Source organism: Leptosomus discolor, chromosome 6 (genome assembly GCF_034619465.1).
Source record: "Leptosomus discolor isolate bLepDis1 chromosome 6, bLepDis1.hap2, whole genome shotgun sequence".
Lineage (NCBI taxonomy): Eukaryota > Metazoa > Chordata > Aves > Leptosomiformes > Leptosomidae > Leptosomus > Leptosomus discolor.
The window spans coordinates 31,323,025-31,340,748 of NC_141396.1; the positions used below are offsets into that span (position 1 = coordinate 31,323,025).

Genomic DNA, 17,724 nt, shown 5'->3' on the forward strand with positions numbered 1-17,724 from the left:
CCATCACACTGCCAGTGAAGAGGGAGCTTTTAGGGAGATTGAGGGGGAAGTTGGAGAGTGAGACACACACGTATACACGCATGCAGATTAGAGGTGAAAGACCTCATGAAATTCTCCTGAGGCATCACAAGCCCTAGTGCCTTGTGTCCTCCCAAGGAGTCTCACTCCCTGTTTTGATGTTGACAGTAAGACACTAGTCCCAGTCAGTGGGTAACAGAGACGTCTGCCCAAAGAATAACTTCAATGCAGTTTTAGTATATAATACTCTGATATGAATTCTCCTAAGTAACAGAGAACAATAAACATCATTTGGTTGAATGACATTCATAAATTAAAAGGAAATCCAGAATTGTCTCACTGTTATGGAAAGGTATTTAATGAAGTCAAATACGAGTGAAAAAATATTTAACTTCCATGATTACAGTTTATTCCTGTAGAGAATATTATAAGCCAGATCTTTGGATTTTGTAATCAATGGAACCATATTCATACCAGCCCAGCACTGACTGAAAACAGAAATTTTTTTTGCTATAGAAAAAAAAAAGACTTTGCATATAATGTACTATTGTTTTAGAATAATTCATGCATACAAAAATCTGACCCTGTAGCACTCAGATCAGATCACTGCTAAGATCAGTGAGAACTAAGATACCTACTGGACAGATACAGGTCACGCATGCCAAAACTGCCACAGGCAGTTCAGGTTGTTATTTTAGTCCAAGATGCAGACTGCCTGCAGCTAACTTATTTTGCATATTAGAACTCCAAATTTCTTTTATTCCTCCCCCAATCCGAGTATAGTTTTTCATCCCTGAAAAGACGCACCAATTTTCTTAAAATGGGCATTGCCCATAGGAGGGAAAAGGCAGACAATGCTTCTTGTTACTCAAAAGACAAGGTAAAACAGGGTGCAGATGGCACCAGAATGTGGCCCACAGAATGCATCCCCAGCCTCAGGAATACTACTTCAAAACTCAGTACTGCAAGCTGTCAACACAGACATCATAATTCTCACTTAAAACAGATTAATACAATTTGAATAGTGATCAGAATTTCCATTTTAACTCTATTTTCTAATCAGACAGAACTGCTGTCTGCAATACAAAAGTCATTGATATTTAAAAATTCAAATGTATTATCAGGCCTACAAGTATTGCTCTTTTGTGGAAAAAAAAAAAGTGTTATTTATAACTGTTTGAACAACTTGAAAGTTGTTCTTAAAATATTAGAAAAGATGTTTTTCCTAATTGGTGGAGCCTATCTACTGTTTTACAATGGTAAATACTACTGCAATTCAGGATGTGTTGCATTTAAACTAACAAAAGTAATAGAGTATGTGCCTGTGGTGTTATGCTGCCTTATGAATTGTCAATCAATGTTAATTTACTTTAGGAAAAAAAAAAGATGCCCTTTTCCTAACTATGTGGGATAGAGTAGGGAACTTTTGCAAGCTATCACCTCCCATGTCCTAGCTGTGCTACACGGATGTGTATCTTGTGTGTTCATCAATGTGAAGGTCCAGATGTAGATTCTTACCTCCCACTGATATCAATGGGAATTAGAAACCAAAGCAACTTTGAGTATTTTTTTTCCACAAGACGAAAGGAAAACTGGTTTTGAATTAAATTCAAAATAAAAAAATAAATAAAAGCTCTATTCCATTCAATGTAAGAGCAATTTGGAGAAAGCCAGTTGTCCTTTTCCATCGTGATTTGAAAGTGAACTAATCTACTGTGCATGTATAAGCCAAGTGCACTAGCAAGCTTGAGCCAACATGCTTTTCTCAATCTTACTGGGTTATGAAAGGCATTATTCTGTTTCCACTTTATTTTCAAACTAAGTTACAGATTGTCTCCTAGGCTTCCCAGCGACATATGGATTCAAGACAGACTTCTTATTTGCAAAGAATGTAAAATATTTGATGCTATGAGGTAACAGCACAACATAATGGAATAGCACTCACTTTGCATAGAGGAAACCCTAATCTATTTATTTCCCTTTGAAAGCCATGGCCTTTGGTTCTACCGGTTATTGTACGTGTGGCACTTACTCATTCTTGTTATGAAAGAAAATTACTTATTACAAAAGGACTTTTCTAGTTGTTCTTAAACACTAGTGTGTGGTCTAAGCAGTAAAACTGCTGTGGGTAGTTCATTTGAAGCTGTATTTGTGCATTACTTCTTATATTACAGTTTTTAGTTAATTTCAATATTTCCCCCAATGGTTGCTATAGTAATGGACTAGTTCATTTGTTTTTGACTGTTCATTCAGGAGGTTTTTGTATGGACTTTGCAAAAGTATGTTCTGCATTTATGAAAAAGGTTAAAGTTAAACTTCAGAAGTATCAACTTCCTTGCGTTTACCAAGAGAAATACTAGCCATGGTTATCAACTTTATGATTGCCGTTAGTCATCTGTTTTTCCCCAGCATTACTGGCTACCAACTCTTCTTTTAAACATTGATGGCGTGGGCATGCTTCTTGCACAGTGGCTTATCCTTCTTGGAGTAGAATGGCTGACCTTCCAAATTCACATGGCATACCTAGAATTAATAATCATACAATCAGGAATCACTTTAAAAAAGAGAGAAAAAAAAGAGAGAGAAAGACATGATTGTCAATTTCAACTGTATTTATCTTCTGCCCACACATTTCTTTGGCATCTGATTTCTTGGATCAAAGTGCAGGCCTTGGTAGTTTTCCTACTCTGTGTTGAGGTTAGGCTCTGGTTTGCATCAGCTCTTCTCTCTGTACTTTCCTGCCACCACTACCCACTAAGTTCACTAGTTTCCAGTAAAATGAAGTCTGGATACACGATCTCCTAGGGAGCTTTGGCATGTCCCAGCAGTGCTTGTGTCTGTCTAAAGCTCAGTCTTTAAGACCTGGATTCTGATCCTTTAATGAATAATTTTACAAAAGTTCTGGTTAGATGCCATGGTCCCATCCCATGATGCCATCCTTCCACAGTACCACTAGATACCCGTTCCTGTTACTACTTTGTCTTGGTATGGGCGCTTATGTGGTCACAGAGGGAGTCATTCAGACAGCCAGTATCACTGAAAACTAATTACTTCCTCTTACCAGGTTATTCTTCAACCCAGAGTTCTCTGCCTGGCTGCACAAGTGCTGGTGTTGACATAACAAAGCATGGCCAAGGCAGGGCAGCCCAGGGTTAGATCAGCTTAAACTGCCCCGCAATTGTATGGATATCTACGCAGCGTACTGCAACACCACTTGCAAGGTCAGAGTTGACCAGAACCACTCAAGGAAGTCAACACATCAGAATCAAGCAATAAGAATAAACATTGTCCCTAATGCTTACGGCAGGCTTAAGATCAGTGAGAGGTTACATTAGTTGTGTGCTGCTGCAAGTGGAAGGAAAACCACGTGAAAGGATATGAGGATAGCATATTAGAAATTAAGTCATTGTTTGCATTTGACTTAACCCACCAAAAGAAATAAAGTTAGCTCCCAACAAAAAAGTTTTGAGAACTGCATTAACAAAACTATCACCTCCACAGAAAATCAGATTGCTAATTTAAATAAATATATAAAAGAACGCAGTTAAATGGACAAGCAAAAAGGATCATGAAATATTCAGAGAAAGTGTCTTTTATAAGTGACTAATAGCTGTTAGTCTGTGAAGGAAACTTGCTGTCTTAATATTCCTTTCTATGTTAGAATTTCAAAAAGACATCAATTTCCACAGGACACTTTTGTGTCACTCACTTCCGTGTACCCTTGAAAGATCAGTAGCTAGTTTAGCTTTAGATATTTATAAGCATTTTTATACTTTCTACTATTCAACCTAAATCTGAAAGTTCAACAAACATTAGAAATTGTCACTGTCAGTTTTGGTGTGGCCAACATACTCTTTTTAGCTATTTAGATGTTCTAGGTATTATTACCTTAGGAATACTATTTTGTAGAGCAGAACAGCTGTATTAGAACCATATGAAAAGTACTGTTTATCATGTGGATTTTACTACTTTGTGTGCAGAGTGAGGGAATATGGCCACACTATATAGCTGTACACACACTACAGACTGATAAGTTTGAGCAACTTTTATGCTAATTACTATTCGTTCTCTCTAGACGGACTTCTTTTTGCAAGTTTCATCAAGCATTCTGCATGGACATAGAAACTGCACTGCTTTGTAAGTAAGATTATGGCTATACTGCTCAGTATGGTGTTAATTTATTTTAAATCCTACTGTATCTGTATTTGGTAAACATTGGAAAGAAAAACAGCAATAGTGATATGTATTGCTGTACGTACTCTCTAAAACTGGATGTTTTATTAGAAAGCACTGACTTGTGATGGTCAAATTTAATAATCCTAGTAAAAGTTTATGGAGGAGAGGAGAAATTACTCCCAGCCTTCTCCATCTGCAAGTAAAAAATGAAAATGAAATTCAATCTCTCAGCATCCTTAGGCATATGTTAGTCATTCCTGCTTTCAGGTCTTCTGATGTTACTTCACAATTAATGAGTATAAAGAAATGAGATAGGTTTTGGTTTAGAACCTACAGCACAAATGAAGCAGGTATCATGCCAAGTGTGTCCAAGAGCTTCAATGAATTTATCTCCAGCTTCAACAGGAAAATCACAGCCATGGCATTTTGTGCTGAACAAAGCAATATAATCTAAAATAAAACAAAAAGCAAACTCAGAAAAGTCTCTTATCATAGTTGTATTAAATCCAAGAGAAATAGAAAGTTTCCAGAAGATGAATTTTTGGATTGGTTTTGCTCCATTTCCTACTACATTCACTGAAACACTCACACTAAAATTTGCTTCTTTTCTTTCATTATTTAAATACAAACTCAGTGCAAAACCCCATGTCATCACAAACATAGAAAACAAACAAAAAATTCATTAAATTTGAAGTTAAGTTTCTCACGTTAGTTTTAAATTAGCTTTAATGTATGTGGAAGCTATTCATAAGGACAAACATGGTCATATAAAACACAATATAATGGCCAGTGAGTGTTACCTTAAGGGTGGTATAGAAGTATAGTTTAAGTTTCCATGACTGGATTTATGTTCTCTCTGCATTAAGAGAGAATATTATGGAACCCCCATACTGGCTGGTTAATACAGCTGTACTTTGACTATCGAGTGCAATTTAGGAAGACTTGACACTGAAAAAGATTAGCAGGAATTCTAACGGTATATGGAATTCATGAGAGTCATTAGAGGTTATGGCAAAACCTCCAGATTTAAAGGGTAGGTGCCAACTCAGTCATGGCCGTATGGTTTTCATTCTTCACTAAGAGTTACTCTGATTTGTGAAATTTCATTTGTCCAACCATAAGGAAGGAATCTCCAGAGAGAAGTAGGCCAGAAGCTCATTAAATGAACAAGGCAGGGCTTACAGAGGGAATAGAACTTAAACCTTAACCTCCTTCCTGGCCATCTCAGACAACTCATTTGCATGGCAAGCACCTTTTATTAAACCATATTACCCTTTTCATAGTTCGGGAAAATGTGGCCTTTTCCTTTCTTAGAAAGAAGACAAGAAGCTGTTCATTTGTTGCAGCACTAAGAAAGCTAAATCTGCACTACCATGTGTGGCAAATCTGAGCAGAGCTCTCTTTTCACATATGATGGTTGATCAGTTTTAGAGTGAGGCAGCGGTATCAGAAATCATAGTTCAATCAACTTAGTAGAGAGAATGTGGGCAGCAACCCACATGTACTGTATAGAAGGACTACCAGAACTCTAAAAGGAGAATTTTTCACCCCATAACGTGTAGATTTCTAGTGAGCAGAATCTACCGAGGAAGGGAGGGGAACAGGGAAAAAAGTGTAGGGAGAGAAATGGAAGGTAAGTATCATAATATGTAAGGGAGAGAAATGAGGTAAGGCATTCTGGGACATAGAAGCAAAAGACCAGCAGTCTGCCAGTGTATCATATAAAGCGGAGACAAATACAGAGAGGGAAACACTTGGATATGTGGAGAGTGGAAACAAAATCCATGCTGGATGGGTAACTGATGGGTAACTGATTTTATTTTGTTCATCAGCTGCTTTATTCTTATGTTGCTTCCATACAACATGAAGCACATGATTACTGAGCAGAACTGTCTGGATTGCCATACCTTTCTCACAGTAAGGTTCCCCATCCTCCATGTGAAAGAGGCTATTACCAAATGGCATCTTACAAGCAGCACAGACAAAGCAACTTGTGTGCCAAGTCTGTTTTAGGGCATGCATCACTTCCTGTAAAACAAACAAACAAACACACGCATACACAAAAATCTCCAGCAGAACAGCATGCCCTCAACTACCTACTAGAGAACAAACACAAGGCAGAGATGCTTGAAATTTTTCCCTTCTGTGTAAGCCAATTTCCCTCCTCAAAAGAAAGAAGTATGCCAGAAATTGGACTCCTTTGGAAAGAAAGAGGAAGTAAGACTGCAAACTTTCTAGAACAATGTATTTGCCAAAACGAAACAACATCATTCAGCCAGCTGTTTGTATCAACATGCCCAGTCGCTGTTGCAGGAGAGATTCTGCACAAAGATTCTGATTATTTTCTCCTTTGTTTTGACATGACTAGTATGAACTCCTCAATGCAAGAGTATGGTTTGTTAAATTTTAAAGAGTAATTTTCTAAGACCAAGAAATGCACGCAGGGGATAAGTGATCCAAGTCTGATGTTTCAAAGCAACTTAGATTATGTACTAATTTCTTTAAGCTTCTCAAAGAATGCTTCACAAACTAATGTCCAAATCTAAAAAAAAAAAAAAATTTAAAAATAGGTTCTTAAATTTTAACTTATGTGATTAGTGAAAATGAGTCTGTGTGTCTGTTCCTAGGCCATGTGTTCATCACAAAAAAAATTCTGTACAACTAATGTTCTCTTAAACTGAGTATCCAGATTCGATCATCATCTTTTTTCTATCCAGTATGGAGCAATCTTTACTACTGCTTCATTCTTATCTTGTCCTCCAGAAATCCTCCAAGTCCAAAAGCTGCTGTACTGAGCTCTGATACACAGTTACCTGCTAATTTGTCAATCTTACTCGTGCCTAAGACGATGTTCAACAGCGTATCTCTGTCAAAAACTCCAGATTTCAAAGGGCCAGCTGCATAACTGCTGTAAATTAATTTAACTCTGTTAACTTAAGTGAAACAGCATCAATTTACACAGCTGAGAATCTAGATCCTATTTTATGTTGCTTCCAGCTATATACATAGACTCTGATTCTCTTTCAAATACTATTTTAAATCTCCATTGACTATGACAAAAGGGATTGAAGTCTTCTTCCATGCTTTCAATTCAGTGAATAGACAAAATAGTCTAATTTATGTTGGTGATACATCTCATTAGAGAATCACCATTTGAGATTCATTAACTTCTGTTACTGTTGCAAACAACTAGCACTGATAAATAGGTTTGAATTAATTTATGAACCTCACAGAGTTAAGAAGCAAAAAACAGATTGAGAAATCTTATTAATATAAATAGAGGCAGCTGGCATCTTTGCTATTTTCCTGATGAAAATCCATAATGGGGAACTGATTTGTGCCAGCGTTAATTAGGTAAGTTAAGTCAGTACTCTGCTGTAAAATTACTCCTACTGCCGCAAAAGCAAACAAGACTTGGTTGGAGCCAGAGCTTCACCACAGATGTCTGGTGCTGCTATCCCTAACTGGCAATTGCAGAGAAAAGCATCTAGTCTGTCAATGCCAACATTTAGGCAGATGTCAAAAGGCGACAGCTATGCAGTGAAAAACCAGTGTGGTACTCCTTGATTCCTCATTTAAGAGAATCATGTCATATATTCACTATAACTGCATGCATAGATACACTGCTAAAATTATCTTGTGGTATTCCAGCCTCATCACCATCTAAGGTATATGTAGAGCAAATTTACTTGTACCTAAGCATGAGTACGTTAAGACAAAATGGCATCTATTTTTGCCTTTCTGGAATTCAGATCTTTGTATTTATTCTGTATTTTCTTAACCAAAGAAGTCAGCAGTATTCCTCTTGGCAGCTGTTTAGCTAGCTACCAGTGAGGTGCAGCAAGAGCAATGGGCCTCTTCCCAAGATCACTGACTTCTCCATTGAAATTTAGACTAAGTCATGTATGAGAAAAAAACCCACACATCAAGTCTCTTACTATAAATATAAGGAAAAGATAGATAAAATTATCATAGTGTGTATCAGATAGCAAAGAACTATCCAGAAAGTGTTACTTATTTTACCCTCAGTGAGATGGTAATTGGATTACATATTCTGTCTATGAGTTGAATAAGGTACAGAAATATTGAGATTTTGGACAGATAAAAATTATTACAAAATAATATATTTCTTATTCTGATATAATCAACAGGCTGGGAAATTATTATTAAAAAAGGGGAACTAATTAGATATCTACATTCACTGCTTACAGTCTAGACTATTTCACTATTTCAGTAAACCATGCAGTTGGAGAAGGGGTTGTTTGTTTTCTTACCCCCATGATCTTAGTGTGGCATCTGGCACAGGTTGGTGCAAAGAACTGTTCATAACAGCGCTCACAGTACACACTATTCTGCTCTTCCACAAAGCACATATCGGCCAAGGATGTCTTGCAGTAAGCACAGTTGAATTCTTCTGGGTGCCAAGAGCGACCCATGGCTACCAGGAAAGGACCCCTGAAAACAATTGTCATTATCTTATTTGTATTGCAAAAAGATTGAATGACCCTGCTTACAAACCCACTTTGTTAGACACCACATACATGTATGGCAAGCATTCTACTTGAACCATGAAGGGGCATATTAAAATAAGATCCAGAAGCCTGAACAGAAATGGTCTTTTTCAAGATCATTACTCAAACACTTTGCCAATTGCTCAAAATATTTCATTATGGTTTAGTCATATACATTGGATTTATAGACAACTGTTGGAAAAATCATCAGTTGTTTTCATATCTGCATAGCCATAAGTGGGCATCGTAAACAGCTGCAAAGCCAACAGGAAAAGGCCAAGGGTTGTAACACAGAAGATAATGCTACTATTTGAAAGCGTGAAAAAGCAGTCAAATTTCCAAACCTACACACCCACACCTCACTCCTAGCTCCTAAAGTCTCCTGCCTTCTTTTCACCTGAGACAGGACTGCATGCAGCATGTTCTAGAAATGTCAGACAACTTGCTGTTTGATAATATGGAAGATACATTAAATTTGTTTTGGTGATTTACTCTTGATTGTAATTAGATACAGTGTTTATTACTAGAGTCCTTCCATTTCTGAATATATAAAGGGTAATAATTAGCAGTTCCACATCACCGAACTAGACCCTTTTAGTGGGGGAGACTAAACATGGATTACTTAAAGTTGGTTAGCAGTCCACAGGGTAATAATGGGCACCGGTCCAACAGAATGAACTGGGAGAGGAGAAGGGAAAGGCATGCTATGAATCACTGGTTACAGAGTGTAGGCATTATCTTTCTCCAGACACAAAAGCAACAATTACATTTGGCTGCTGTTCCAAAATGATGTCTCATTCCTTTTCTTTCCATAATCCACCCCCCCCCCCGCCCCCCGCCCCGCTCTCCCAGTGAAGTTGTATGTACCTCCTTCAGTGCGTGCCTTAGGACCAGAAACTTTAAAAAGCAAACAGTGATTTGCCAGAGCATCCAAGAAACAAACAATTAGCATGTACAACTTTGCAGTGATAAAAAGGGAACCACACAATAGCAAAACAAGCTCTGGAAATGTTAAATTAATGAAGCAGACAACAGACATCCCTGCTAGGTAATTTAACTGGGTCTTAGGCTCTGGTACTGTATATTAATGTACAATAACCAGTCTCTGATATTTTTTTTCTGCTTCATCCCTCTTCAAAGCCTCATGACCTTACCGAATTATGCTGTTACAGTGCCCACAGAGAGGAGTTCGGCTGCTGGCTGGAAAACGTTCAGCCCTCTGAACTGTTCCCCGGGCTATTGCAGGAGCCTGGGAAGAAGTTGAAACTGGAGATGGGTAAGCAGAAGTTGAGGCAGGAGATGGTACTGGAGCACCCCTTGGTAGGATGTGCTTTGTGACAGTGGTGGTGGTTTTTCCAGGTGCAAATTTCTGGGAAAAGGAGTCATCTGTTACCCAGGGAGGGCGACTTGCAGGCTCAGCGTTGGCAGGGGAGTAGGAATGAACTGGTGCTGGTGCTGTTTTAAGTATCCCAAAAGAAACCAAGAAGTATTTTAAAGTCTTTTCTTCTGATGGCAAAACAGCAACACTTACCAAAGGGTACTCCACAACACGCAAAAAATAAAAGCTTCAGATGACAATTATAGTCTGTCCCATTATTGCTCATTAATTCTGGATCAAGCCAAGGATATCAGCACAATCACGGATTTTTAACCCACATGCATTACAGAAGTCATTGCCTACTGGCTTTTACAGATTTTATGGAGACCATTTTCAAGGGCATCTCTTCATTTTCTAGTAGGACTGGATATGACAATTCTGTGATAATTTCAAAGACTGCCATATAATCTGTTTAAGACAGGTTAAAAATAGAAAGGCCAGATCACATAATAAAGTTTTAGACAGAATGCCCCATAATTTCAATAAGAAGTTTTGCTTAAATTTTCATGTCATTATATTCATTAAAATGCAGCATTTTCCACAGCTGTCACTATCATTTGTAGGTTTTACTCCTGGTTTTCTGAAGAAAAACAGGCTCCCACCGGGAACACAGAGATAGAGAACACTGGAAGCAATATTGAGGGAGCCAATTCAGCTCACATGACCAGCAAGACAAAGCCAGCAGCACTTAGAGGAAGGCCAGACTTGCGGTTATGACTGATCTCAGTTCAGTTCTTGGCTCTGCCACAGACTTCCTGTATAACTTCGAGCAAAGCATAATATCTCTGTGCCTCAGTTCCCATGTATCAAATAGAAATATTACACTTCCTTTCTTCCACCCTTTGACTATCACATAAAATCTTCAGTGCAGACTGCCTCTGTGTTGTATGCATCAGGCTCTAATCTTGGGTGGAGCTTTATTGCATAAAAATAAGCAGAAGCTAGAGCCTGCACATACCGACAAGTTTTCCCATTGCCCTGCTCTTTTCTAAGCATCAGATCTTGCATTGTGTAGGACTGAAGTCACTGCCCACGAAACCGCCTCACTTTGCCAAGTACAGGAGCACTAAAAGCGGTTTTTCCTTTGAAAGAAAACAAAGTGAATGATTGTTGGTTTGTGTGAGGAGGAACAGAAGCTTGGAGAGTTGAAGTGTTTTGCCCAAATGAGAGTGCACAGATTTGGGAACAGAAGTGAGTTCTCCTGCAGTCTAGGCAAACACTCTGCATACTGGATCCCAGTGCCAATAAAATGATGACCAAATACCACATTTACAGTGTTAAGTGGCTTGCAGGTAGACAGATATTTCAACCAAGAGGGTTCTGAATGTAACATGGATTTTTCTGGATAATTATGTGGTGAGAAGATTGCATTCTACTTAACACTCCTCCTGTAGGCCACACCCCCCGCCACGTAGAATAGCATACACTGATCATTTGCAGTTGCAAGTGCTTAAATCACACATGTATCAACCCACTGTGATCACCCTAGTGATCTCTGATTTTCTTCTTGTTACCAAGTTCAGAGTTGAATCTAATACATCTTCTTGATAAAACTTTATTGTGCTACAACATCAATAAAGTTTCTGCTTCATAAAACTGTATCCCACCTTAGCTTGAGGCTTCTTTCTTTCTTCTTTTTTTTTTTTTTTTTTTTTTTTTTTTTTCCTTGGGAATGGTAAACAGTGTTCAAAGTTTTCAGAACAGAGAGTTTATACTCAATCTCTAAATCCTGAGGCTGTTGCTATTTATGTATTACGGTATTAAGCTAGGCAGAATTAGAAGGCAATATTTCATCTCTAATTGGTGAGTTCAAAAGGCTCTCACCTATGAGACTCTAATTAAATAAGGTGATTTCTAGCTCACTCAGTTTTGTGAAAGGGTTCTCCTCCCCCAAAAACCAATTCTTATTCATGCAAGGTTCGTCCGTGTATCCCACAGAAGGCCCAACAAAATGGCCAGATATTCAAATCCAGAGTTCCAGAAGTGAAGAACAAATGCAGTCCAGCTACCATTTTTAGGGTGTTCTTCTATGATTGTCCTTAGTAAATTACTTACAGCCTCTTGGTTTTTCACTTTTTCTTCCTTAATCCCACAATGTCAGTGTTTTATTTTTTCAGTTTGTTTATTCCAACCAATGTAGACAGCATATGATTTATCTGGGTTCAGATTAATCTAGACTCCTTCGAAGTCGAGAACACTGGGAAAGGGTCTTTGTCTTTCTTTCTTTCTACCTTCTATTTCTTTTTACCCTATCTTTTCTACTTGCTGCGGCAAAATAAATTTCTTTCCAATTGCTGAAAGAGGATAACAGGGGAATTATTGCCAAACTGCTCCGAGTTCCGTTTTCAGCCATTACCATTTACTTTGACAGGATGGATTTATTGCAACATATTTTCCCCATGTGAACAGGCTGGAATTACTATTGATTTAAAGTAGTGTCACTGAAATATATTAGAACAATTTCACTAACTTTGAGATGTTAGCTATTAAGAGGGGATTATAATCATCTTATTTTATGGCTATATCCCTAAGCTTATATGAACAGCTCTTTTGTCTTAGTGGCTATGGCCTTACAAGTTCACCGTGCATGTTTATGTATTTTAAAGTCTTCCAACATAGACACAGCAGATAAAAGGTGCTGTTTGCTGGTAAAAAAGTACTAAGATTCACTACTTCAGAGAACAGATTTGCAAAATATCAGTATTGTTTGAACTGACCCTCAACTGTTCAAAAATTAAGACTTCAAATAATTCAGTAACCCAGCCCCTATCACCTTTTTTCTCTCAGCCTTCAGACTCTTTTAGAGTAGGAACGAATGGGACTACTGTTATCCTGAGAGAATGGCAGGAGAAGAGGTCTCTTAACAGCGCTAGAAACAAGCCAGTTCCTTGCTTCTGGGGAATTTGGAATTTTCTCCATCAGCTCTTCATTTGCAGTCAATGGATATTTTCCCTCCAGAAAAATAGGTGTGTTACCAAAGATTCATTTAGTAAAGATTCACACAGTCTCAAATGCTTTAGTCTTACATAGTAGCTTGCCTTTTTTTTTTTTTTCTGTTTTAGTAGAACACATAATTGTTATTCTTAATAATAATTTTCCAGTAACAAATGTAATTCATAATCACAACTGATTTGGCTTGTTCTACACCTAGTGGCCACATCTGTAAAGCCCAAAATTTTCCTAAATACTGTTCCAGTATATAGTAGATGAGAGACAAAGCAGATAATTCAACAAGTATTTTATAAGAAGAAATTATTCCTATTCAGAAGAATTTAAAAATGGAGGATGGTATGTAACTTGCTGGTTTATTATCAAAGGTAGTTAGGATTCAGTGAAAAGTTCATTGAGACCTGTGGGAATTTTTCTACCAATTTCTAAAAGAGCGAATCACCCTTTATGCTTGAGCGCTTTTACGTACGTGAGTAGTCCTACTTGGACTTAGGGATTTCAAAGGAAAGGTCTGCTTTCTTACTTTTAGGTATCATGTTACTTTGTAGTATAAAACTGGCATTTGAGTTGCTTGGACTATATGAAAGCACTATTCTAGTCTGGGAAAGCCCACAAGAAAGGAAGACACAAGTATTTTCTGCCATCTAGTGGACCTTGTTCAAAAAAGAAGTCTATGTTCCTTTAAAAACAGGTTATGACATTTACGGGACAGAGAAGGGGAAAGATTTTGGAGTTTGCAGCCTTCCCTATAGAAAGAAAACAAAGATTTTTAGCAGCAGAAAATTCCCACCAGAGTTAGATTAGTCAAAGTAGTAGTACTCTTTCTTTGCTTTAAAGCGTAGACTTACTGATTACTCCCATCCAAACTAGACACTTAGCGATGCAGTTTCATTTCAAGATTGGTTCAAGATTTAGCCCCATTAATTTTTTCAATCTGAGACAGATTAAAATAGTATTGTAAACCCTTCAGGTTTCTGGATATTGTGTATATGAGGCTGTTGGTGGGCGTTTTAATCTGGAAGTTGCTGGGCCCCAATTTTAAGTGAAGCAAGTCATCTCATTCCCATTACACTGGTCGCTAGCATGAAGACATCCCACTTCTAAATTCTACACAGCAAATCCTTACAGAAATCTCCACTATTTTGGCCTTTTCACACAGTGGATTTACAAAAATTATAAAAATGCTAAAGTAAGAGTGCAGTTACTGCAACAGCTTCAGGTTGCACTCAGATTGGAAGATTTTGTGATCTCATATGTCATAGTTTGTAAACAGCTGGTCCTCTCAGATTGAGGTTGCATTCTACACTGCAGGACAGAATGTATGTACATTGACAAAGTTGGGTGAGGAAGTTTTCTGTCTTGCTGGTTCATTTCAAAGTACTATTGATCTTTCCCATCTGTGACAGGAAATACAGTTTCCTCCATTTCTTCCAAGTGACAATTTCCCATTTTCTCAGGGCTGCAACTGCAACCGCCTCTAGGGCCAGCTCATGTTCCAAAACCAGTATGAAGTGCTACTACATCAAGTATATAGAATGTTAAAAAGGTACCAAAACAAATGCCAAACATCTTCAATAAAATCTCTGTCTGTAATCTCTTTTGTATGCGAGTCACTCTGGGGTTCAATTACAAAAGTATTTTAGAATCCCTCATTGGATATTTCAAACTCCCAAACAGCACAGGAGACTTACTGTTTCTTTCTCTATGAACTTTAATGCTCTTTGAATCTTGCCTTTGTAATATATCACATTAGATATAATTCTGAATTTTCTCCTGCCCTCTAGAGTACATTATATCCATGCAGTACCTGCAAAATAAGAATTTTCCACACACAGGTAGACAATATGTACAGTTGAAGTAAGTTTTTTGTATACATAGTGACACAGAACATAGTTTCCATACTGTGTATTTCAAACCTTTATTGGGAGGCAATGGAGCTCAAAACCAGCACTATAAGGAATTGCAAAGAAGATGCCTATCACAGGAGAAAACCTCTTATTCTGAGTCTCATTCAACAGCTAGCTTTTTCTTTAACAGATATGGCTACTGATTGGATATAGCTACAGATTTATTTCTGTGGCAGGTTTGTATATTGAGAACTGGAGTTTATATTTCCCCCAAATGAGCATGGGGCTTAGTATCAATCAATGTATTTAGGAGATATTTTGGCTTGTCACAGTTTGCTCTGTTCTGCATTATGGAAGTAAATCCTCTGCCTTCATCTTTCCTTCTTTTGCGAGACAAAACCAACATTTGCCTTCAGTGAGAACATGGTATTTGCTGACACACTTAACCAAAAGCAAATGAGGAGAAGCTGAAACCTTTATTTGAGTCCCTTAAATAGCTCATGACAGTTCTACACTTGCTTTTTCCACCTTTATATCTCAAATATAAAGATCAATCAACTGATCTGTCTGTCTGCTTTACATCCAAGTAAAATTTCTGCACTGGATTAATTTCAATAGATCCAGAGATAGAGCATTACAGAAGACAGAGTTTAAGACTGTTAGAATTCCTGGCTTTTTCATATTTACTTGACTGTCAAGATATAAATCAACTTTTTAATTCTCTTGCTAAGATCAGAACAAGCTTAATTTGAAACAGAATTGCATGTAGACTTATACTGCTGCCTCATTTAATTTGTTCATTTTGAAGGTTCACATTTTGGTCATCAATGGTTTTAGAAGTTCACTCCATTTGTAACACATTAATACAAAGGGAATTTAAAGACCATCAAGGAGCATATTTTCCACATGAATGAATAATCAAATATATTCCTTCAGTAACTGGATCTTTGGGAAATGGAAGCATAGCATTATGAAGTACTTTAACAGGTCATTCTTTATTTCAAATATAAGCCTGATTTTCAGAAGTTCAGTATATGGCCTTATCTATCTTGTAAATATACCCTATTCAAGCTACCTTCACTTATCTCCTTCCTGAGCTATGCATTCTTAAGCTATTTTATCCATTCTGAAGTGCCACTGGGCTCCTAATTGGGCATGCTGGGTTATTTTCCAAATGTATTTCTTTTGAAAAATCAGGCTATGCATTTTTTATTACAGACTTTTCCCTTGCTTTTATTCTTCTTCCTCCATTTGTTCCACATTTTCACTCCAAAGAATACAAATACAACATAATCCTCGATCTTCAGATAATCTGAAGCAAAATTAGCAACTAGCAGCATTGGGTTCCATGTACATAAATGTTTCCTGATATGTGTGTGTCCTATTGCAAAATGTTCATTATTTGCATTTTCTTTTGCTAAAGATGCATATGCATGTGCATTTCTTTTCTGAATCCTTTCAGTACATTGTTCTGAATCATTTCAGTACTTCGAAGACACCTTACCTGGCTGGTACACAGAGGGCTTTATGCTGGCAGTAGTAACAACTCTTTGTTTTGAAGTAGCAGAAGCAGCAGGACTTTCACCGTAGCTTCCAGAAACTGGCATTGGTGTATATGACTGGCTTGTGTTTCTAAAAGCAAAATGAAGGTATGAGCAACTTTATAAAGAGCAAGAGTTACTGATTATGAAATAACAGATTTGGCAGCTTCCAAAGCACTCCAAGCCAAACTGTCCTTGAGAGCTACAGAGAGGATACTGTGAGATTCATTAGTCTTTACCATTGCTGAGACAGGCTTGAACAATTCTTTGGAAAGAAAAATTGGCTGAGTAAGGATTTTAAATAATGCCCAGTTGCTCTTGTTGTCACAGAAAATAGCTTACTGAAGGGATATGACAAATTTATCAAAGAAACACTCAGTTTAACAAGGGATCAGCCTTCAGGAACATGCACACAAAGTTTGAGTTTTACGTCCCTCTACAAACAAACAGGCCTGTTCTTGTCTAAGATAAATCAATGAGGGGTGTCTCATTGACTTAAAAAGATACTGGCTTAGCACAATTACTACTACTACAAATACTAAGTACTGTTTATAAGCATTGTATTCTTTTCAGAAAGATTGCAGTGACGTTAAAAAATTTCTGAAACTAACTCTTTTCCCTATGTAGCCTGAAACCACAATTTACATTATTTTTTCTAATGTTTAGATTCAGCTAACCGAAAAGCATGTCATATGCAATATTATGATGCAATTTCTGCATTCCTACATTGAAAACATTTGTTCAGGATTCCAAACATCAATAAGAAATAGTTTTTCTCTATTTTATGGCTCAGATGGCAATTCTCAGTTTGATTATAGTAATTGAAATATATGCCTCTTCTGTTTGCCTACTACTTAGCATGATTCCATTTGTAGTGACTTTGCTTCATAGAACCCTGAAAGATCACTACAAACAAAGCAAGCAAGCAAGAATGAAGAAGTACATGAAAGGGAAGCAACAGATACCAAGATGCATGCAGTAACATAACTGATTCTGAATATCATTCTTACTCACCCTGAAAACATAGTTTTACTTTCTTTTCCCTTCAGTTTCACTATCTGTATGAACCAGATCCCTACTCACTTGTGCTGACAGATTAGGAGTTATTTCCATAGTGATTTGTCTACAGGAAAACATTTGTCAGCAGAAGAAAATAAGAGTCCAGCTTTGCCAGACCATTGGTCCATCTTGACTTGTACTTTCTTTAACAGGGGAAATAGATGCCATCTGGAGCGAACATGTTATAATTTTTACATATGGCAAACCCAGCAAATGCCTTCCAGTACAGGTAAAAAACATTCTGA

General features: G+C 37.4%; 1 protein-coding gene across 3 annotated transcripts in view; it reads right to left on the reverse strand.

Moving 5' to 3' along the window:
* Positions 1-2,451: 2,451 nt before the first annotated feature.
* Positions 2,452-17,724, reverse strand: part of LDB3 (LIM domain binding 3) — a 120,000-nt gene continuing 104,727 nt past the window's right edge. For all 3 annotated transcript variants that reach the window (XM_086466407.1, XM_086466406.1, XM_086466405.1), the window contains 6 exons: positions 16,384-16,511; positions 9,860-10,160; positions 8,469-8,649; positions 6,102-6,222; positions 4,529-4,644; positions 2,452-2,541 (listed from right to left, as the gene is read on the reverse strand). In XM_086466407.1, the coding sequence (XP_086322533.1) occupies positions 2,452-2,541; positions 4,529-4,644; positions 6,102-6,222; positions 8,469-8,649; positions 9,860-10,160; positions 16,384-16,511 (937 nt within the window). The remainder of the gene's footprint in view (positions 2,542-4,528; positions 4,645-6,101; positions 6,223-8,468; positions 8,650-9,859; positions 10,161-16,383; positions 16,512-17,724) is intronic.